The following is a 24,085-nucleotide window of genomic DNA, read 5'->3' as shown; positions in this document are numbered from 1 at the left end:
AAGTGTCATTAAAGTACATCACAGACCCTAACCACAGACAAGTGTCATTAAAGTACATCACAGATCATAACTAACCACAGTCAAGTGTCATTAAAGTACATTACAGATCAAAACCACAGTCAAGTGTCATTAAAGTACATCACAGAGCCCTAACCACAGTCAAGTGTCATTTCAGTACAACACAGATCATAACCACAGTCAAGTGTCATTAAAGTACATCACAGATCAAAACCACAGTCAAGTATCATTAAAGTACATCACAGATCATAACCACAGTCAAGTGTCATTAAAGTTCATCACAGACCCTAACCACAGTCAAGTGTCATTAAAGTACATTACAGATCATAACCACAGTCAAGTGTCATTAAAGTACATCACAGATCACAACCACAGTCAAGTGTCATTAAAGTACATTACAGATCATAACCACAGTCAAGTGTCATTAAAGTACATCACAGATGATAACCACAATCAAGTGTCATTAAAGTACATCACAGACCCTAACCACAGCCAAGTGTCATTAAAGTACATCACAGACCCTAACCACAGACAAGTGTCATTAAAGTACATCACAGATCATAACTAACCACAGTCAAGTGTCATTAAAGTACATCACAGAGCCCTAACCACAGTCAAGTGTCATTTCAGTACAACACAGATAATAACCACAGTCAAGTGTCATTAAAGTACATCACAGATCAAAACCACAGTCAAGTATCATTAAAGTACATCACAGACCATAACCACAGTCAAGTGTCATTAAAGTTCATCACAGACCCTAACCACAGTCAAGTGTCATTAAAGTACATTACAGATCATAACCACAGTCAAGTGTCATTAAAGTACATTACAGATCATAACCACAGTCAAGTGTCATTAAAGTACATTACAGACCATAACCACAGTCAAGTGTCATTAAAGTACATTACAGACCATAACCACAGTCAAGTGTCATTAAAGTACATCACAGACCCTAACCACAGTCAAGTGTCATTATAGTACATCACAGACCCTAACCACAGTCAAGTGTCATTAAAGTACATCACAGACCCTAACCACAGACAAGTGTCATTAAAGTACATCACAGATCATAATTAACCACAGTCAAGTGTCATTAAAGTACATTACAGATCAAAACCACAGTCAAGTGTCATTAAAGTACATCACAGAGCCCTAACCACAGTCAAGTGTCATTTCAGTACATCACAGATCATAACCACAGTCAAGTGTCATTAAAGTACATCACAGATCATAACCACAGTCAAGTATCATTAAAGTACATCACAGATGATAACCACAGTCAAGTGTCATTAATGTACATCACAAACCATAAACACAGTCAAGTGTCATTCAAGTACATCACAGATCATAACTTCAGTCAAGTGTCATTAAAGTACATCACAGATCAAAACCATAGTCAAGTGTCATTAAAGTACATCACAGACCCTAACCACAGTCAAGTGTCATTTCAGTACATCACAGACCCTAACCACAGTCAAGTGTCATTTCAGCACATCACAGATCAAAACCATAGTCAAGTGTCATTAAAGTACATCACAGAGCCCTAACCACAGTCAAGTGTCATTTCAGTACATCACAGATCATAACCACAGTCAAGTGTCATTAAAGTACATCACAGATCAAAACCACAGTCAAGTGTCATTAAAGTACATCACAGACCCTAACCACAGTCAAGTGTCATTTAAGTACATCACAGATCATAACCACAGTCAAGTGTCATTAAAGTACATCACAGATCAAAACCACAGTCAAGTGTCATTAATGTACATCACAGACCATAACCACAGTCAAGTGCTGTTTGACAATTTTTTATTCAATCAAGGACAAAAAGGCTGAAGAAAATCTGACGACTAACTCAAGACTAGTTATGGAATCTGTTTGTCCTTTAATAATACATTTAGAGTGGTCTCCAAATACATAAAACTGATTACAACAAAATGCTGCATATAACAAAAAAAGTTTAGGTCCTGATTTATTTAATTCATATTTCTGAATTAAAACTGCTAGTTTTTTGTTATTGCTGACTGCACTTGTCCAACCAAAGTAAGTAGCTACACAATTTCAATTACACTGATTAAATTTAATGAGTTGTTTAGTGTGAAGCTGTTCTTACTTATAATTGTACTGTGTTCATCCTGAGCTATGGCAGTAATGATTACTAATAAAAGTACATCTGTTTCTTTTGTATACAAAAGAGAAATTATCCAAATTGTTAAACGGGGATAAAATATAAAAGTGAAAATGTATGTGAATTTGGAATGTATTCTGAGTATATCACAAATTAAATAGGGCTTTTTATGAACAGAATATTTTACTTCCAATCGGAAAAAGCATAGGTCAGAAAAATTCAAAGACACTGAGGGCTCTACAAAGGTAAATTGTCAAATCCAGAAAAAAAAAACATCCCTGTCTTTGATTTAATATTAGTGCAAAAGTTGGGACATGGGCAGAAAATCTGAATTATCAATTCTAGAGCATCTTCCGAGTTTCTTGAGTGGTTAAAAACTGAACTAAAAAAACATCTGAATCAGAATATGAAACATGGAATATCTTTAATGCTGATTAAACATTTAAAATCCTTATTCACCAACTTCTGTGATTATTAATTCTGTTCTTATTTGCTTCTGACTCTAACTGCCTGTTTTAACCAATAACACTGACTGGTGATAAACATGACTGTTTTTCTTGATGGAAAGAGAAATTACGGTAACAAAATGATGGGTATAATGAAATATTTTTAATGTCCCTTGAATTTCATTTTATCCAGTCCATGTACTTTTTTCAAGCAATAGATTAAAGTTATTTAATGTTCATTCATCTAATCGGCAAATGACACCATTTTATAGTATACTGCCAATGTTTGTTTACTTCCAGTCTACATATATGACAAAATGGCCAGTTTGAGGCTTATTACTTAAAACATTTTTCCAAGGTCAAACACTCCCATTGTTAATATACTGGACAGCTACAGGTAAACTAAAATTTGTATGCAGTTATCATACTGTCCAGTATGTTTGGCCAATGAAGACTTGTTATCCCCTCGCAACGGAGTTGGAGGGGATAAAGTAACGTGTGTGTGTGTGTTTGTGTGTTAGTTTTTCCTTGTGTGAAATGGAAGTGACATGATTTGCATCAGGATCAATGTCGAATGCTGATGATTTATAGATATGCTCTTTGCTAGGGGATGCTCTGCTTTGCAGTGCCTTTGTTTATGATTTTACTGGCATTTTTAATAAAAGGAATCCATTAATGATAGAGCCACTGTTTTATATTGACAAAAACAAACATTAATTTTGTTTGGTCTTATTTATATGCATTGCTACATTTAAGATATATACCGGTACTAGGCATGTGCAATACTAGTTCTCTTCATATCTCTGTTAAGCTGTTTAGTAAGACGGATCTTATTAGATACTTACAGTTAACTTACTGGATACAAGCAAACCACCATGGGGTTTATTGGATAATATAAAATAATATAATTCATCATATAAATGTTCCAAGAGTAGTTACTGTGATAGGTCACAACCATCTACAGCTGACAAACCTTTATAAAATTTACTTCATACACTAATCCAGTTGATATACTTTAATTTGTAATACATGTAATGTCAAAAGGAAGGAAAACTGTAGTTCAGGGTCAAAGCTAACCAATGAAATCCTCCCTACATGTTTTCTAACATTTAGCACTAATGGGAAAAAAAAAAAACAATGAACATCTTGTGATATTCAATAAAAAATCATGTTAAGTAACAAATCATGTAGACACATTTTTTTTAATTATGTGTATGTTGAAAAAGGTCAGTAGTTTGTCAGGTTGAAGGTGAGACACAGTTATTTCTATGATATTAAAAGAAGTATTTTAATTACATATTGTATAAACCATGGCCAAAAGAATCTAATGAGACTGTAGCACTATTGGTTTAGACTGGTGCAGTGTGCTTAATTAAAGTTCACTCCTGAATAATTATTATGAATTGTTAGTGAAATCAATTTAACTTTTCATTCCAAACAGACATGTTGTGACAAAATAGCAAGCTAAAATGATTACTAAATATTTTTTTAAATAAACACAGATTGGGATATTGTATTTTTAGTAGCAATCAACATACTATGCATTAACTTTAAAATAAGATATAAAGAATTGCAAACTTGTATTTGTATTAAACTTGTTTCATTCAAAAAGAAATAGCATTTTAAAATAGGATAATTTCTAAAAATGCTGCTCCTTCTACAGATTTTGTTAGACTTCACCAAACTTTTGAACAATTTTTATATAAGTCCGACATATGTTAAGGTTTTGAATTCATTCTCGGATGAACCAATAACAATTTGACTAGCCAAAAAGTCAAATCATACCAAATAGGCAAAAGTTAAACTGTTCACTAGAATCAGGGTCAGAGGTCATCTGAAGTCACTGAATAAGGAAGTTAACTCCTTATTAACCAAAGACAGAAATCTTGATTTGTCAATGTGAATTCTAGATCTTCCTTGAATGCAACACATTTTAAGGTAGAACCTATGTCGGAAAAGTCTTTGTCACAAGATTTTCAAACTTTTCAAAATGATAAATTAGCTCTCGCTTATCAATCAGTTAAAAATATATGGTATGTTTCCTTGTTATTAAATGTAGTGCAGTCTGTGCAACTTGGAATGATAATTTTACACTGCGACTACATATTTTCAGCCATTTTTAGGGGTACTGGTCATAAAGAGAATATAATAAATCACTAAAATACTTCTTCAAACATCATCGTTTAAATACTTTATTAACTGAACCATATTAAGCAATATTATTCAAGAATGAATTCTTTTTTATTTAATTGACGTAAAAGATTTAGTCCACATTTCAACGAATATAGGCAAATGTGCTCAATATTTTTTGAGTCAATTTACCACCTAAATTTGTAAATATTTTTCAAAAGTCTTTGTCAGAATGTTTTCAATCTTTAATATGATGAAGAACATACCCAAATAACTACAAAAAGTAATTAAAATATATACCTTTCCCCGCAAACAAATGAGAACACTCTATTTATCCATACTTCTTTTGTTGACCTTTTTGCACGTCAGGATTTAATTATTAAATTACTGTTTTGGGGTTACGTTCAGATTTACAATGTGAATATTTATCAAAAAATGTATTTTTTTATTTAAAAAGATAATATTTTAGGGAAACATTATTATTATACACCAACCATTATGAATAATTAACAAATAATTATGAAAGGGAATGCATGTCATTTCATGTCATAGACATTACAAAATTTACACACAATTTTTTACAGATCTTTGACTCAGACACTTTTCATCAAGATATTGTACTATTTAGATTTCTTAGGATTTTTGATTTCCTTCAAAATAGTTGCATGTCATTCACATTATCACAGTTGTGTAACTTCATTACATGAGACAGTCTTGAAGAAAGTACGGGAAAAAGTAACATTTAATTATGACGTCATAATGGATCTAGCACCAAAAAGACAGTCTAAATTCATTTTCTCAGTATGACGTCATACGACGTAGGTTCTACGTTAAATCTGCACACTTGCAACAGAGGTGAAAATAAAATGGGCAAAAATTTCCTGAGCACCGTTATTCATTTATAATTATGTGCATGTTCATGTTTATGTATAAGGACTTGATACCAAATCTATCTATCTATCTATCTATCATACCATAAAGATTTCTTCTATATATCAAGAAATTTTTTTGGTGACAGACTGAGTGGTCATTTATGTGTCTAAGTATATACAGAAAACCAAACGGGGGAATTCAAAATGGCTGTGATGAGGGAGGTCACTTATTTTTAGTGGTTGCTAGGATAGTTTTGACTATAAAACTATATATGTACCGGTACATTCTTTCATAGAATTTAGTACTCCAGGAATTATGGTTGATAATATTAGCTTAATTTAAGGTAATTGCCTCCTGGGTATTGGTATTTTACTTACCTAACAACAATTAAGGTAATTCAAAGAATCTGCATTTTCATTATCAGGTATCAATTTAACTACCATTGGTTAGGCTTGTGAAAAACACAAAGAAAGGTACATGAAGATGACACGTGGACTTGGAGAGAAGGAAAAAGGTGAATCATAGGTAATCAGGTCAAGTTGAATCATAGATAATCAGGTCAAGGTGAATCATAGGTAATCAGGTCAAGGTGAATCATAGGTTATCAGGTCAATACAATAAACTTTTTTATCTGGGAAACCATTAGGTGTGAAGAGGACTACATGAAGCTAACAATGTCCATTGTACCTCTAGATGGTTCTCCAATTTCAACTCCTTCTCTTGGCTGAGATAGTATCACCTGAAATGTTTCATCTGGCTCTGGAATATCATCATTCAGAATCTCCAACATAATGTATTTCTGATTTTCTCCCTTTGCAAAGAAGATTTCCTATCAAAACATTTAAATTAATGAACTATTATTTCATAAAGTTCATATCAATTCAGAATGAATCTTTTATTTCATTGAACAGTTAAGTACTCTCTTTAATCCGAGGAAAAAATAAAATATATGTAAATGTAATTTACCTTGAAAATCTAATCCATCACCAACTAAAATAAAATGTCGTGTGAACAAATAAGAATGTAAATGTGTATAGTGTTTAAATAAACTAAAAGTGTGCAGAAAAAAGTTCAAAAAATAGAAACAGACACACATCACCAAAGATTTCTGCTGAACAGTTTGGGAAAAAGCAAGTTGTTTACATTCCAAGATTTTACAAACAATGTGTATGTGATAATGAATTATACTGTGTACAAAAATGACAAAAAAAAAAAAATTCTCATTTATCAGTAATTGTAACTTAGCTATATACATGCTGCATATATTGCATCTGTACCATATAAAAGTAACTTTCTCTATACCTGTGGGGTTATAGTATAGTCCAGACCTTGAGTGGTCCCCTCCACAATGCTTCGAGCATAGTAGAACACAGACACATTCCCAAATGTACCTTGTGTCCTAATCACAGATAGACTGATATTCTTCCTGATTTCATCAACATTCACACTGAAATCCAAGATAATCCATAACTTTTTATTAATTCAGCCTTCACCCTATTCCAGTAATATCATACTAAGTAAAAAAAATAAGATGTGCTTGTGAAACACTGTTTCCCGTGTGTGGCAGCTTATGACCAAGGTTAAAGTTTTTCAAATGTAGATCAAACTCCAAGGTCAAGAGGTAAAACATAGGTAATCAGAGATTACAGAGCTCACCTCAACGAATGTTGTCTTTAAGTAAAGCAAGTCCCACACTAAACAATAATCTAGAAGTGAGCATCCCTAGAGGCAACATTTATGCAGTTTTGGTCTGACAGGGCTTGTAGTTAATTGGGAATGGGCTTACCTGAAAACTTTAAACTAGTAACTCATCCAGAAAATGTAAGTCAAATCCAGCATCTGAAGCAAATAAGAGAGTGTTCATCCTGTGATTAATCGTCCATGCAAGTTTGGTTCAGATAGGCCTTATAGTTTCTTGGTAATGGACCTGCTCCAAAAACTTTACCCTAATCACTAATCTGGAAATTTAGGTCAGATCCAGCATCCGAAGCAAGTCCAGTAGTGCACATCCTTAGATGTATCATTAATGCAAGTTTGGTCAACATCGGGCTTATAGTTACTTCAAAATGAGACCTGCTCCAAAATCTTTAACCTGCTCCAAAAACATTAACCTGGTCATTCCTTAGCTGATATTGCAGCAGCTGAAACCTTGATTGGTACAATGAAACACACTAGAAGCATCCTCCATGCATATCTGATTAAATAGGGCATAGAAGTACTTATAAAAATAAAACTGCTCCAAAAACTTTAACCTGAGAAGCCAATGCCGGGGTATCACATAAGCCCCCACCCCCCACCCGTGTTGAGGTGAGCTAAAAATGTTGGTACCTTAATAAGGGTGTTGTCACAGGGTGTTGTTACAAAGAAAACACAGTTCAAAAGTTATGGGCAAGGTTAAAGTCTTTTAAAAGCAGGCAAAAACTTCAAGATCAAGGTCAAGAGGTCAAAAATGTTAGTACCCAAAGAAAGGTCTTGTCACTTGGAATGCACAATATGAAATATGAAAACCCTAGCACAACTGTTCAAAAATTATGAAATTATGTCCAAGGTTAAAGTGTGGTTAAAGTTTTTTTTTTTTTTAAAGTATATTAAACTCCAAGGTCAAGAGGTCAAAAATGTTGGTATCCAAAGAAAAGTCTTGTCACAAGGAATATATAAGCCTCAGTATTTAGCATTCAAAAGTTATGAGCAGGGTTAGAGCTTTTGCAGTTTTTACAATTTTAATTCTGTATCTAGATAGATTTACTGTAAGTTCTCTAGCATAATTTGACAGCATGAATTTAGACTTACTTGTTGGAGTCAGAGCCGAATTTGACAACTCCTTTTGTTCCATCATTGGCATTGATAATTATTTGAGAAACTGTTCCTTTATTTCCTGAATTAGAGAATGGTTACCGTTACAAGTATTAAACAATATACAAGTATGGACTCTTTTGGTGATGAATATGGTTTATTATTCACCACTTATAAATAGATTATATAATAATAATAATTATGTTCAGCATTCTTAAGTGATAGGTGCTATTATATTTATCTTCATTAAACTTTAAATTGAAAATTGAACTACCATGTGTAAGATGCCAAAAAAATAATAATCCACACTAAATAAAACAAAAAAGCATATATAATTTCAAGTCTACATTAGAAACAATCATTACAAACTTCCCATGCTTTACTAATGTCGAGGTAAAGACTACAAAAAGCCTATACCTAGTCTTGGTGGCATACTACTGGTGTCTGTAGAATTCATTAAGGTCACCCCTGTAAGCGACACTATGAAGACCTCATCCACCTCTGGCTGTGCATCATCCACAATTTGTGCACTGATGGTCACTGAAACGTTTTGATCTGGTATGTCAACATATCCCTGTACTGCAGTGAAGTCTTCAGTGGGCGTGGCAGCAGAGAGCTCCTCAGACAATGGAGTCACAGACCCTTGTGAAATCGAATAAGACACACGGACAGTACCTATAAAAAATCCTTAATGGTAATAAATGTCCATAATACATATAAATGTTGTGGATTTTTCTACAATCTTTATTTTAATACATGCATTATTTCCCTTACTTTATGCTATGATTTGAGTGCATGTGCCCTCTTGAAATCTAGAGAAATGCAGTTTTGCAATGAAGGAAATCACTTACCGGTAGCAAGAAATTGTACAATAATGCATTAGAAAAATTATGTGAGTTCTTTTGTAGGCAGAATTCACAAACACAAATAAATATCTTACCTATAGCTCCAAACTTTCTATCCACCTGGAGATCTACTTTGCCATTTATCTCCTCTGTCCTGATACTGAGGGAATTCTGGGAGAACTGAATGACCCCGTGAGGATCATTACTTCCTTTTATAGTGATACTGGCGGTCTGTAAGAGGGGGTTAACAATAGCTGCCCCAGATGGACCAATTCCTTTAAAAAAGAAAATAAAGTGAGAGGCCCATGGGCCACAACACTCACCTGTGTCACTTTGGCCCTGTTGTTCATCATCAGATTTAAATTTTCCATTATACATGCATTCCTATGTAAAATGTTGATTCACCTTTTGTGGCCCCATCCTATACACAGGGGGCATGATTTGAATAAAATTGAATCTATACTACAAGAGGATGCTTCAATATAATAATAAATATGATAATCATGGCTTTGCTGTTCTTCAGGGAAGAAAGTTTTTAAAAAAATTTCCTATAAATTCCTAATAAGTATGTAAAACTTTGACCATCTATTGTAGCTTCATCCTATCCCTGGCAGGGCTGGATATTAAGGCTTTTCAGCTTGTCCAGTACTGGTGAAAAAAATTACGAACAAGTGAATACTACTTGGCACTTGTTCGATTGGATAAATTCCATGTCCTATATATTTCAATATTAAACTTTGTTTCCCTATTGTGGCCCAACCCTACCCCCGGGGACCATGGTTTGAAAAATTAGAATTTACACTACCTAAGAAAGTTTCCACATAAGTGTCATCTTTTCTGGCCCAGTGGTTCTTGAGAAGATGATTTTTAAAGATATTTCAATGTAAAACTTTGATTACCTATCGTGGCCCCACACTACCCCCCGGTGCCATGATTTGAATAATTTAGTATCTACACTACCTCAGGAAGATTCCACTTAAGTTTCAACTTTTCTGGCCAGTGGTTCTTAGGAAGAAGGTTTTTTTTATGACCCCACCCTATTTTTGTCTTTTCTTGATTATCTCTTCTTGGAGGGGGGCTTGGCCCTTCATTTTAACAATTTAAATTTCCCTTAACCATGGATGCTTTGTACCAACTTTGGTTAAATTGGCCCATCAAGTCTTGAGAAGTTGAAAATGTGAAAAGTTTACAGACGGATGGACAGCTAGACGAATGGTCAAAGACAATGGCTGATCAGAAAAGTTCACTTGAGCTTTCAGTTCAGGTGAGCTAATAAGTACAGTCAAACCCAGATATGTCAAGCTCAACAGGACCAAAATAAAATTCCAAGATATCTGAGGATTTGAGATAACAAGGTTAAATAAATATAAGAAAAGGTGGTTGGGACTGCCAAATCACTTCAACATATCCTTGGTATTTGAGATATTTGTGCTCAAGATAAAGTTCATCTGTAGTTTAAAATTTACATATATTTCAAATGAGCAAAGCAAGAATACAAAGGTTATTATTTGTAAAGTTGTAGTGCATGATCTATATAAAATCAAAGAACCTAGGTCCTGAATTAGAAATCCAATGGTAAGCAGAAGGCAATACCTTTCATGCATATAGAAGAACTAGGAGAAAACAAGAGGCCCAAGGGCCTTAACGGTCACCTGAGTATAATACAACATTGAAATGGATATATAGAAGTATAAAATAAAACAAAATAAACTGACACATGAAGCTTTGTTGCCCAAAAGAAAAGAAATAGGAATATCAGGATCTATGACATAAATAATCTATTCATTGATAACTCATGAAGTAGTTCTACTTGCACCCATTTATCACTGTCACCTTGCAGACTATAAACAAAACAACAGTGTTTCAGCAAATGTTCAAATGTTAACTCACGACAAACAATAAACAACTAACAACCACAGACAAAAACGGATAGCAATAGATCACCTGAGTGACTCAGGTGACCTAAAAACTCAGCAATCCATACCATATGTAATTATGTTGACCAAGTTTATCTGGTATTCCTCATTCACTTCAGGTTTCTCATCAGATTTGACATCTAGTGATATTATCTTTGAAACTTCTGTCTGTAATAAAAATTCACATTAAATGTACAACATTGCAGTACTGTACCAGAGGTTCTAGTGAGGAAATAAATAAATCCATACAAGATTTAATAAATGCAGTTTTGTATATATGAGATTAATAACAAAATATATCAATTTTAAAATTATTACATAGGTTATCATAGATTATGAAGCTCACCTCAACAAGTGTTATCTATAAAGTAGGCAAAGTCTCGTATCAAATGAATGTTCTAGTAAAGAACAACCCCAGATGCAACTCATTGAAAGTTTGGACTGGGAAGGAATTATAGTTACTTTAAAATGGACTTGCTCCTAAAACTTTAACCTGGTCACTCATCCACAAAATGTAGGTCAAATCCAGCAACTGAAGCATGCCTAGTAATGTGCATCAATAGATGCATCATCCACACAACTAGTTTAGCTTAGGGAGGGCTTATAGTTACTTGGGAATAGACTTGTTCCTAACACTTCATCAGGAAGCCTATGCAGGGGGTACAGCATAAACTCATTTCTGCCTTGTCAAGGTGAGTTAATAAGTATATGCTGGATATCTTTTTTTGTTGTCTATCAAAATTATTTTGTTTTTATTTGTGCAAAAAATATACAGCAACAAGAGATGTTTGTGAAACACTTATGCCCCCCCCCCCTTCCCCTTGGAGACATACTTTAATAGGGTTTGTTTGCTCATACCGGGCCAAAACAGAGCCTGACCTAGATATTCTTTATGATAAATCTGTATACCAAATTTCATTTCAGTATGTGCAAATGAACGGAAACTGCAAATAATTGGAATTTTTTTTTAAGTCCAAGGGGCATAAATCTGTCAAAAATTGCTCAATTGTACCCAAAACAGAAATTGACCTAGATATTCTTATGATAAATCTGTATATCAAATTTCATTTCAGTATGTGCAACCTCTGCAAAGAAAATGAAGTGAAGCTGTTGGTGGAATGACAGACCGACCAACCGACAGACAGCAGCAAAGCAATATGCCCTCCCTTCTTCGAAGGGGGCATAAAAATCTTCTTACATACACAAGATTATATTAATTATCTTGTTTGTTTGCCTTTTATTCATTTGAATATTTGCCAAACAATATTTGGTTTTAATTTAATAATGTTTCATAACATGTTTACTTCCTAGTTTATACTGTATTGCTCATCTTTGGTGTTCACAAGCATATACACGTGTACATGTATATTTACTGGTGACTTATACAAATATCAGTACACATGTATTGGTAAAATTGGCAAGACATGCATTTTTTTACTTTCCAGTGTACATATGTCATTCATTGTACAAATATTTCAATCATCTTATTGCAAAACTACATTCAAGGCAATTGTTTTTATTACTTTCAATAATATTGCTTGGTTATTTATTACTTTCAATACCGGTAATATTGCTTGGTTATTTATAATTCTGTCAAAGAATCAAAAAAAATTTAGGAAATCAACAGTCAATAGTATTTACACTTAATCAATTCATAGATTATTTGTTGACATATCCTACTTTTAATCCAAATAAAATTGCCAATTAAATTAAATTAGATGTAAAGTTAGAATTCTGCCTCCTTCTACCTTTATAAAACTGTTGAGTAGTCATAAATGCCTAGTATATTATATTGTTGGTAACAGTCTATATAAATTATAATGAAAGTACCAAATTATATGTAAAGAAATATCATATTACCGGCCGGAACATGAGTGTGCCATTATAGTTAGTGAAGCCCTCCTGGGGCAGAATACCCCTCAGGCCCACTATCTCCCAATCCACAGATACTGAGCCCCGTGTTGACTTTGTACGCAGGACTTGAATCATCACTTTTTCTCCTGTAAATATGCAAGTTACAAGTAAGAAATATGTTAACAGTTTTAGTCAAGAAGAAAACTAATATCATACCGCTAATCAGTGATTCATTAGAATTCATGAATGTTTTCTTTAAAAAAACATATGTTTTTTTTTTAAAGAGTGAAATATAGTTTTCACAAGAAATTTTTTTTAGGAAGATATGAAACTACATATAGATGCTTTAAAGATCCTTAATTCATATAAATATAAAGAAGAAATTTTTAAAGATTCTTATTTCTTGGAACTAGGAACACACAAAAAGATATTTTTAATCTTAATATGTGTCAACACAACATGCCCCCCCCCCCCCCCCTTGTGTGTTTACACTGTAAATACACCCAAAGTACCTTCTTCTGCCAGGAATGATGTTCTCTCAAAGCCCAACACCCCTGCCACATTATCATTCTCCATGATGGTCACTGTGACCCCTGAGCCAACCTCTATCTCGGCGCCACCTTGTGGATTGCGGAGCTGCACAATCACAGTTTTATTCTCCTCAGGTAAGTTATCATCCAATACAGTAACAGTGATTACTGTGAAATATAAAGTGATAAAATTGATCAAGGATAGTGTCAGTCCCGTCCTAGTAAAAGAAAGATAACTCTAACATATCTATATAATACATAAGGCTGATCTTAAGAAAATACTGGTATAGCAAAGTTAGACCTTTATTATCTATGCTTGCAAAATTATGGAAAAAAACATTTAGGCTACGCAGGCAAATCCGTATATATGTGTGTGTGTTTGGGGGGGGGGGGGGGGGGGGGGAGGAGAAGATATATCATTGTTTATAAATAATTTTTCTACATGTTACATGTGCTAATATTGCTATTACTTTAATGTACTCAAATCAATGAAGTCTTTTTACTAGGAAAGAAAATTGCAATTTACAACCCTCCATGCTCTCCAATACATGAACTCCCTGAAGAGACTTTAGAGAGGTTTTTAAATTGAAGTGTATCCTACATGTTTGTAACAATGCATTAAAATGGATCCAAGACAACACATGGTTGATGAGTAAACAGTACAAAGTATTGACAGGGCCATTTTGTGTGCATAGTGAACCTAGCTCTTTGTCACATTTATTAATAACTCATTTCAAATAAATAACATGATAGTGGAGATACATTTACATTTTAACAAGTAAGTATGCTTTCATGACTTACGACTTTGTGTCTGTCCTGGTGTAAATTTTAAGGTGGCCCCATCAGCTAAAAAATCCTTGTTGTACTCTGCTGTACTCAGGTTTGTGTTCACAAACCACTCCACACTAACATGTCCAAGATTTCCACCTTTTAAAATTAGTGATTCAAACTGAATACTTAATGAAAATGACACTCAGTTAAATGCTAGAAAAATGTTTAGCCACAAGGCTTTCAAAAATTTATCAAATACATGTAAGTTAAAAACTAAGATTTGCACATGCAAACTTAAAGGAATATGATTTTTTTTTTTTTAAATATTTACAGTGTATATCTAAAAATTTTAAATGCATGTTTTGGTAAACTAACTTTATCAACTTATCAAAATTGCAAAGGTTCTCTGCAAAAAAGTTGTTTTAGGGTATTCTAAAAGTACATGAAAAAATTTCATTTTTCCAGCTCACATCTCACATTTGGTTGTGCACAAAATAATTAAAATTTAAACAGTTATCTAGTATTTTTACAATCAACTCTCTCAAAATAATTCAAATTAGATAAGTTACCTAGTCTTTCCACAATCAAGTCTACAGCCAGTTGTGGTTTCTCCTCCACACCAACAGCAGTTCCTCCATCTGACGCCTGCGGACTCTGACTAACCAAGCGGAACTTTCCATAGGCATTGTCGTTCTTATTAATGGTTACTCTTGCCTGATTGGTCTGCCCCAGTTGAGGGGGGTACTTCACAGATGCCCCCGAGCTGGCCACCTCTATCTGAGTTAGCTTAACGAGGAATACTTCATCTAGCTCTGGAATGTCATCTGCTAAAATACTGACAGGAAGTTGTCCTGAGGTGGCTCCATCATTGATCATTATATATCCATTGCTTACCACACTGAAATCTTGAGCAGCAGTAGCCGCTTTATTCTGTAATTCCTGCACCTAAAAATAATACTGAAGTTCTGAGCTACCAGGAATTTTTTTTTTTACTATGAAATTTGTGTAACTGCAATGTTTACATGAAAATAATTTAATGGTTGCAGAAAGAGCAACTATTGTAAACAAGTGTTTAAACATGTCCTAGATTATCACCTTCATGATTTCATGTGAACATTTTTCTCTAAGAAATTTATTGCATATTATAAAAATGTGTTGTTTCTTCTCAACCTTGACAATATTTTTAGAGTAGTACTGGTAGCCGTTCATGGTGGAGATGGTTTGAGTGGTAGTGGTGGTGAACCACATACACAGAGAGATGTTATCAATGGAGGAAAACTCAAACGCAACACACGAGGACATCTTCAAGCAGTTTTCTGCACATATCTAAAAATTAATGTGTAAAATCTTGTATTATAATGAGGCAGTTGACTAAATACAAATAGCATTAAGGATCCAAAGTTTGTTTAATATGCTACATATTTTCCCAATTTTATCACAGCATACAGTGTATTGTATTTAACCCTGGTACTTGTACAAGAACTGCATGATGACATACTTTGACGAAACAGTTTCACAACTTCTGCTAATTGTTCCTTAGTAAATTCCATATTGAAGATTGAAATTGCATGTTTTTCAGTGATGTCATAATTAGTTTAACTGGGTATTTTGGTTATCAATGAAAACTTATGCCTTTATGGAATAATTTGGTATAAAACTTTTGTATGTTTCTGTTTGCATATAAATAAAGTAAGGAAAGTAAATGGTTGCATGTTTTCTGAAACACCCTGTACATGTACCAGCATTAAATACTACAGTTAAGTAGCATAAATTCAGATATTTTCAAAAGTACATTTATATACATGTATTTAAAATGAAAAAGACAGTTATAAATGTAATATATTCAAAAGTCCCACTAAACTGAGACATAATAAATTCATTTTTGAATGTGTCAAATTTAACATAAGAAAACACTTATTTGCTTTTTTATGATATAAATATTTAACTTATTTTTCAGAATTTGTTGTCATTACAAGATTTATTGTTTACTTTAAGAGGATTGGTGGTGGCACCAGTGTCAAAGATCTGACCAGTAGTTCTTCTTGAGCCATTGATTGGTGGATCAAAGTAGGTCAGTGGGTCAGTGTCAGAATCTATTAATAACTGGAGAGTACTATAGAATACTCGCAACTGTCCATACACACCACCACTGAAAAAAAACCATTACAAATGTACAGTTAAATACTGTGTATCCATATCTACTGTAAAACATGATTGTTCATGCAGAGCTAGTTTTGTCATTTTTATGGACAACTCTTATTAAGCCACACTTTGGCCTCTGAATTACAGACACAGCGGTATTTAAGGTACAAGTCAGCTGCACAACACTCACAGTTCTTTTCCATCAGTTTTTGATGAAAAATAAATATAGTTATACTTTAAATGCTCACCTTCTAGAGAGTGACAGATATTGTACACTATTTGTATTTTGTTCTGTTACATTGTAACTGTTAGTGGAGAACTGTACTGTCCCGTGAGGATTATCATTAGGTTGTATGGAAAGAATAAAATTCCTGTTGGGTCCTATGCTCCCATTGTTAGCTGATACCAATGTCAACACAATATCCTACAATAGCAAGTATAATTTTAATTTCAACCTATGATTAAGTTTTTAACTTATCTACAGGATGATGACCATTAGTCGTACCTCCTTGCCCTCTGGGATATCATCTGGGAGGATAGTGATGGGGATCTGTCTCTGTGCCTCATTACTTACAAAGTAGAGGGCACCGCTGGTCGGGTTAATGTCTTCTGAGGGAGACACATCTACAAAATTACAAGTTTAACAAGTCTAATAAGTAATTTTAAATGTGCACTTGCCAGAGATGTAGTTGTGGGTTAAGTCACATTCATGGTTCTTCCCTTTCTTTTCATGACCATATAATACTTGCAAGTTCTACACATAAGTTGTCCAGAGGACAGGATTCACACTGATGGTTCCTCCTTTTTTACCCTATAACAGTATCAATTACCTACTTACTATTAAAAGAGACTGACCAGAAGACAGTGACCACATTCATGGTGCCTCATTTTCTGATCACAAACAGTGACCATGACCTACTTACTATTAAGAAAGACTGACCAGAGGACAGTGAAAACATTCATGGTGCCTCATTTTCTGATCAAAGTGACCATGACCTACTTACTATTAAGTGAAGCTGACCAGAGGACAGTGACCACATTCATGGTGCCTCCCTTTCTAACCACATTGACTGTGACTGTGACAGGAGAGCCATTCTCTGGCTCTTCTACACTCAATCCACTCACTTCAAACTCTGAAAAGTTAAGGAGATCAAAAGGTCATACACCCTTTATATTACAGATCTGGTGAAATACATGTATCAAAACCTCAACTAAGTGTTATCAATGAAAAAGTATACATATAAATTGTTTCACTAACTCTGTTTGTCACTTAATTTCATCAGATCAATGAAACTTGAAGAAAGGGCTTCAAAAGCAGAATCAGATGTTTAAATATGTACAAACCAAAGAGTCCATTTGGGTCATCTGAAGGTAATATTGTCACCACAGCATAAGAGGCGGATCCCAGTACAGCCCCTCCTGTGATCTGGTTCTCCAGCTCGACATAAAACACCTCCTGCTGCTCAGGAATCAGGTCATCAATCAATCTGATGGGGAGGGGCCTAGAGACAACACCCTCAGGAAGTAGGACAGTGTCCGTCAGAACTTCAAAGTCCAAGCCCTGGAGAGCTGTGTTGTTTGCAACACGAAATTTTACAGATACCTGTAGAAATGAAACTCTATATGCTGCAGCATATTACAGAGAGGATATTTCATTACAAATACCTGTATAACAATCAAGAACAACATTTACATTAAGCACTGAATGAAAATTTTTGCATTGCACTTAATAGTTGAAACTGCATGTTCAAAGATAGTGTAGTACAATGTATTAATAATTCAACTCAATACAATGAAATATGCTAAATCTTAAAATGTACAGTACCAACAAAGTCTTTCTCTAACAATATGTACTGCGATGGTAGAGTATTTAGCAGCAAAAACCAGATGTTTTATTATTATGATACCAGTATATTTGTACAATGCAGTGTTTATGCTGTCAGAGTAAGATATTTTAAATGCACTGGTATGCAGTTTTGCACTATAAATCTTTTTTGCATGCTTAGTGTAAATCACTTCCACACATAAATTTCTACATTTATAGTACAGTCAGTGACTTAAGTTTATATTCATCAGTGCTTGTCACATCTGCCTTCATACTTCTCATTTGATTGAATGATTACAGCAAAAATAACATTACCCTAACTTTATGTTTTACATTTCTTACCTCCCCAAAAGCCCCACCCTGCCTTTGTACTGACACTCCCACATCTGTGGCATTCTCTGGTACAGAGACAGAGAGGGGACTGAGGATCAGGGTGCCGTGTGCATTATCATTACTCCTGATGATAATCTGTCCAAAGACCCAGGCTGCTGTCCCCAGTGTCGGCGAGTCTGTTACTATAACACAGATTTAGCCATTATTATAACAATACACTAAGAAAATGTCTTCACATCAAGTACATTTAATTTTCAGTAGACAAGAGTGATCAGAAAATACAGTTTTTTAATACATGCATGTACATGCACGCAAATAAAACTTGCAATGTTTTTTTCCATGTATAAGTCATACATATCAACCTAAAAATAGTTCTGTCACCTAAAAAATTATTGGATTATAACACTCAACATTATAATAAATGTACTAACATGTTCGACTCTGAGCTTGTTTAAGAAGTTGAACCCTGGACAATGTGACAAACACAGACTCATCAGTCTCAGGAAGGTTGTCATCCATCACAAGAACATTGAAAGAGGCTGAACTCTGACCCTGAGTGAAGATGAGGCTGCCCTCTACATGACGGAAATCACTTCGGTCAGCCCTCGCCAAGACAGAGGGGAGGTAGGGGAGATTTGTCTCATTAGGGAGGAGGGTTCTGTAAAAAACCTCCACCTCACCGTATGTTCCATACTTTCTACTGATGGTGATAGATACGTCTAAAAAAATGTAAGCAATTCTAATAATTTACTTATACCAATTTATGATATCTTAAATTCAAAGTTGGCATAATGTATTTGTACCAGAGGCTTCTCTGAAGATCTTTTCTATCATCATTTCTCAGTTAAGATAACTAATGTAACTTACTCTTGTATTGTTCATCCACCTGTAGAGGCCTGAAGTTTTCACTTATCTGAAAGACTCCATAAGGATTGTCATTGGCCAGAATGGTAAAGTTACTGGTAGATCTCAATCCTGTGCTACCCTGATCATCACACAAAAAGTTACAAGATATCAACTGATATCAAAGCATGTAATGCATGACCAATCATTACAAATTTACTGACTAGATCATAAAAATGCAAGAAAGTTCATTTTAAACTGTGTTATAGTGGCTATTTTGTAGCTGTGCTATAGACAGAATTTATGTCCACTTACTGGTGCAGCATCAGTGAGAACAAGTTGATAGGTTTTGTCAAGCTCTGGTACAGGATCCCCCTTCACATTCACATACAAAACTGCCTCCTCCACCCCTCTGTCAAAGGTGACTGTACCCTCTGTCTGTACCACATCATTCCCAGGGTTCCCTGTCAGCAGCCATTTGACAGACACATTACCAATTCTTCCCTGCTTACGTATAACCTAATTAAAAGGGGAAAATAAGTCAATTCAAAGTACTTGTAGTATGCACAACAATGATGAAATGTGTGCAGGATCTTACACCACAGAATCTACTGATGATAATGTCTTAAATGAAATTTAGTCACAAGAAGTTTTTATTTAAATCAAAAACAGAAATTGTCCTTATCTCATAATAAATTTATGGTTCATATCCTGCATCTCTTCTTTGGGTTGGATGAGCTCGGTTTAGAGCAGGAGTAAGGATTAAGTTTTATACAAAAAAAACATGCTAAAATTTAACCTTGAACCCAGTGGAGGTATATCCAGAGTCCCCTCTCTCCAAGGCCTGAACATTCAGTGAGTCTTCATCAAACTCAAACACTCCATATGCTCCATCTGAATGAGTGATCACCACTGTGACTGAACTTCCTACACCTACATCAGCACCACCTTGTGGATTAAACAGGTCAATTCTAAAGGTTTTCTGGTCCTCTGGAATGCTGTTGTCCACAATGACAATGTTGATAGTCTTGTAACGCTCTCCATCAATGAAGGATAGCCTTCCAGCATTACCCTGTACAAAAAAATAATAATCATTTTACAACGCCTCTGCAACATGAGTTGTTTTCAATTCTATATTTTATCTGTTTCATACTTTCCAAAAAAAAATAAAAAAATAAGATATAGACTGAATAATTGCCTTTCCACCAGCAGTAAGAAGAAACAATGTCAATAATTCTAGCAGCTTACAAAATTTGAATACTTTTTGGTAATTGTTAATTAAGAAATAAATAACAAGTTTAAAAACTTCAATGGGAATTGAAGTGGGTCGGTCACGTGATCAAATCCTGTGAAGGCCGAAGGCCTTCTCAGAAGATTTGATCACGTACCGACCCACTTCAATTCCCATTGAAGTTTTTAAACTTGTTATTTATTACTTATATATACATTTGAGACGGACAATTGAATGTAATCGAATATAAATATTGTACTAACTGTACGTTGTAGATTTTGACAAATTACGCTAGGTGTAAATTGGCTTGAAAAGCGGTTACGCTTCAAATTCGTCTTGCAAATGATTCTGTTTTGAAGGGGATATTCTGTGAAAGGATACTTGTGATCAATTATAGTGAGCATATTGGTGTCTGGGAATTTCTGTATTCATGAGAACCCATCTTCGATGCTAAAAAAAAACACAAGAAACACGTCCGATGTTTGATAATAAAAAGTTGGAGGAATTTCGGTCGGAAAGGGATGGATGGAGACACTTGTCCGGACCAGATAACTTGAAATCAATTACAAAATTTGATCAAAAACATAAAATCTATGATTTCAGTAAGGCATATTCATTAATTTATGATGTTGATATGGAGACATTGGCGACAGCTTACATTGTTTAAAAGACAACGTCACAACGATCTCGATGATGGAGGTGTGCCTACCGAACTTCCAAAGTGCAGTGTTTGTCAGCTGTTTGTGGCATGATTGCATTACATTGATATTTTTCATCAGATTTTCAAATTTATTGTGAGTAAAGTTTGATGAAAATAAAAATTATAGCATTCAGAGGTCTGTGAGAAAAATAAGGGTAAACATTGAGATACGCAGCTCAGACATGAAACTTATAACACGTATTTTTCTATTCTTTATATAAAATCGATCAAGAACTGTATTAAATACTCGTTTACTTTGTAAATAAAATGATTATTATTTTACTTGCTTATTTTGTACATTTTTATGCATGAAAAACATGCTACATTGCTAAGTGGAGTAAGTCTTTTTATGTAGATATTACTGCGCTGTGTGATTAGGTCACGTAATGACCTATGACCTTCAATAAACTTCATACAGGTATGAAGATATTTGCTCTCTGCATGTTTATATAATGGAGAGATACCACAAATGTATTATATTAGAATATGTAGATAGGAGATGAGGGATAGTTTTGTGCACAGGGATAGACAAACAGTAGGGTAGTTAAATATATACTTATTAAGAAATCCTGTCACATTATTAAAATTAAATTTATTTTTAACACCCTTACTTGGTAGTCTATAGGTGTTTTGCCGCTACTTTTGGCGGTGAGGTCAGATGTCCTCCATTCCACCTCCACCTGACCTTTAGTCCCCTGGGCTCTCTCCACTATAACAGTGATGAGTCCTGACTCTTCAGGGAAGTAAACCTAGTCAGGGAAGAAAAGTGGATGTAATAGAAAATTTCAGGGATTAATTTTTGGCATGTAGCCAAGCATTGCGCTTTCACTTGATTTAAAAGAACTTTTCTTATATAAGGTGCACATTATAACTTACATACATGATTAACATGAACCAGTAAATGCAAAAAATGACATGAAATTCAGAATGTTTCATAACTTTAAATGAACAGTTTCATTTTTGGGGAAAAGAATGCACATTGTTCATTATTATTACATTAGTATAGAGGGATGAATTACAACATCTAAATGCATGCTTAACATGTAGAATATTTGAAATCTCTTACAACAGGTTTCTCTGTAGCAGGCGGAATTATCCCAGTCCCCTGGGGAGGCATGGAAGAGTTGGTGAATTGAAGCAAACCATTGGAATGATCACTTTTTAAAATGGTGAAACGAAATGTTGAGGCCGACAGGTCAATACTTGCTCCACTGGTATTAGTGGATCCTGAAGACCCTGTGAGGGCAGAGGTCAACTTAATGTCAAAGGTCTCCTGAACTTCTGGGATATCATCATCATTTACAGTTACAGTGAACACCTATAACAAAAACAATGAAAACATTCCTTTTTATGGTAATACACATGTACCATTATAGCTAGATAACTTTCAGAACAGCAGATTTTTTTTATAATAAGAAATCCAACGTAACAATGTCAATTTTGCTTCTCTTACCAGCTGATCATGACAAAATCTGTTACCTTAGTTCTTTCTCCAGCTTCAAAGCTTACAATACCAGAGCTGTTGATGAAGTCAGCGGTAGCTTCAATGGCTGTCCCACTCTGGAAAACAGACCAGGTGACATTGACAGCTCCATCATCACCACGGTTACGTATGACAGTACAGGTCACTACTTCGTTCTCCTGTGTGGAGTGAGTCGGAGCACAGTCACCATGGAAACTAAACACACCATTGGCATTGTCACTTTTTAAAACTGAAAAAAATAAAAGTCAACTTTTTTTCTGTCTGAATTACTTTTTTCTGAAATACATTGTATTAGTAATCAAAAAATCAATTTTCTTAAAAAAAAAATCAATGCTTCTATAAAAATGTTATAATTTTATTTAAAAGTTATTAACATTGATAGTGCAATAAGTGTCTCCATATTAATTATTATCACTGTGATTTTGACCCACTTGTTAGCGTTGCTATATTATCCTTCTGTGATATTGTTCCTCCATTTTTTGCTCCAAGCAGACGAACAGTGAAAACCTCATCATTCTCCTCTTCCTGGTCCTGTAATGAGGTCAAGGTCAAATTCTTCTCCCTGTTACCCTCCAAATATATCAGATATCCTGATATTGGTGTCACATCAAACTGGGCCGGTGTTTGGTATATCTCATTTCTCTGACTGCAGATAGAAATACAACTGAATATCCTTTCAGCAGATTATATTGAAATTGAGCTGCATATTACATGTATAAGTCTGTTCAAAATTCAAAACTCAGATATAAGTGCATGAATAATAATTCATACAAAACATGTGAAATCCAAAAGATGGACCAAATATACATATTTTCTTTAATATAATGAAAAGATTGTGCTAATATTTTTGAAAGAGAAATTTTATTTTGCATGATCTTTTCTTGTGCCAAAAGCTCTGTACGAGGGTTGTCCCAAAATTCCACAGACAAGAAGTTTGTACGGAACCCAATGCCATAAATTAATGAAACTTTATAAATAGATAAAATCAACAATAACTAATAGATTTATTAAAATATTGAGTAATTACATTAAATAAATCCTATTTAAATGAAACATTTCAATGTCTGGGGTAAAAAGACAGCATACCCCAAAACTGCAATTACAAATTGGATTATGATGCTTAAAATCTAACCAAAAATTATTTACTAGTCATAATTTCAAGGATAAAAGTAAAAATGACTACTATCATATAGTACATGTAGTTAATCACCTTTTCTCATT

The 24,085-nt window shown here is 34.2% G+C and overlaps 1 protein-coding gene across 1 annotated transcript in view; it reads right to left on the bottom strand.

Annotated features, from left to right (window-relative positions):
- The window catches only part of LOC133182190 (adhesion G-protein coupled receptor V1-like), a 153,764-nt gene that overhangs the window by 118,126 nt on the left and 11,553 nt on the right, over positions 1-24,085 (bottom strand). The window contains exons 24-48 of the mRNA XM_061316935.1: positions 23,296-23,510; positions 22,861-23,093; positions 22,448-22,699; positions 21,993-22,130; positions 20,250-20,522; positions 19,766-19,969; positions 19,475-19,592; positions 19,039-19,326; positions 18,617-18,789; positions 17,794-18,052; positions 17,454-17,582; positions 16,955-17,073; positions 16,698-16,873; positions 16,297-16,456; positions 15,478-15,633; positions 14,877-15,252; positions 14,338-14,463; positions 13,519-13,704; positions 13,013-13,152; positions 11,221-11,320; positions 9,332-9,511; positions 8,809-9,066; positions 8,389-8,473; positions 6,901-7,045; positions 6,286-6,427 (exon numbers count right to left, since the gene is read on the bottom strand). Coding sequence (XP_061172919.1) covers positions 6,286-6,427; positions 6,901-7,045; positions 8,389-8,473; positions 8,809-9,066; positions 9,332-9,511; positions 11,221-11,320; positions 13,013-13,152; positions 13,519-13,704; positions 14,338-14,463; positions 14,877-15,252; positions 15,478-15,633; positions 16,297-16,456; positions 16,698-16,873; positions 16,955-17,073; positions 17,454-17,582; positions 17,794-18,052; positions 18,617-18,789; positions 19,039-19,326; positions 19,475-19,592; positions 19,766-19,969; positions 20,250-20,522; positions 21,993-22,130; positions 22,448-22,699; positions 22,861-23,093; positions 23,296-23,510 — 4,631 coding nt within the window. The remainder of the gene's footprint in view (positions 1-6,285; positions 6,428-6,900; positions 7,046-8,388; positions 8,474-8,808; positions 9,067-9,331; positions 9,512-11,220; positions 11,321-13,012; positions 13,153-13,518; positions 13,705-14,337; positions 14,464-14,876; positions 15,253-15,477; positions 15,634-16,296; positions 16,457-16,697; positions 16,874-16,954; positions 17,074-17,453; positions 17,583-17,793; positions 18,053-18,616; positions 18,790-19,038; positions 19,327-19,474; positions 19,593-19,765; positions 19,970-20,249; positions 20,523-21,992; positions 22,131-22,447; positions 22,700-22,860; positions 23,094-23,295; positions 23,511-24,085) is intronic.

The sequence above is a fragment of the Saccostrea echinata genome, unplaced genomic scaffold (assembly GCF_033153115.1).
Source record: "Saccostrea echinata isolate AGI-Se365-2 ecotype Australia unplaced genomic scaffold, CSIRO_AGI_Sech_v1 ptg000009l, whole genome shotgun sequence".
Classification (NCBI taxonomy): Eukaryota; Metazoa; Mollusca; class Bivalvia; order Ostreida; family Ostreidae; genus Saccostrea; species Saccostrea echinata.
The sequence above is the reverse complement of the archived record's forward strand: the minus strand, read 5'-3'. Positions and strand labels throughout refer to the sequence as shown.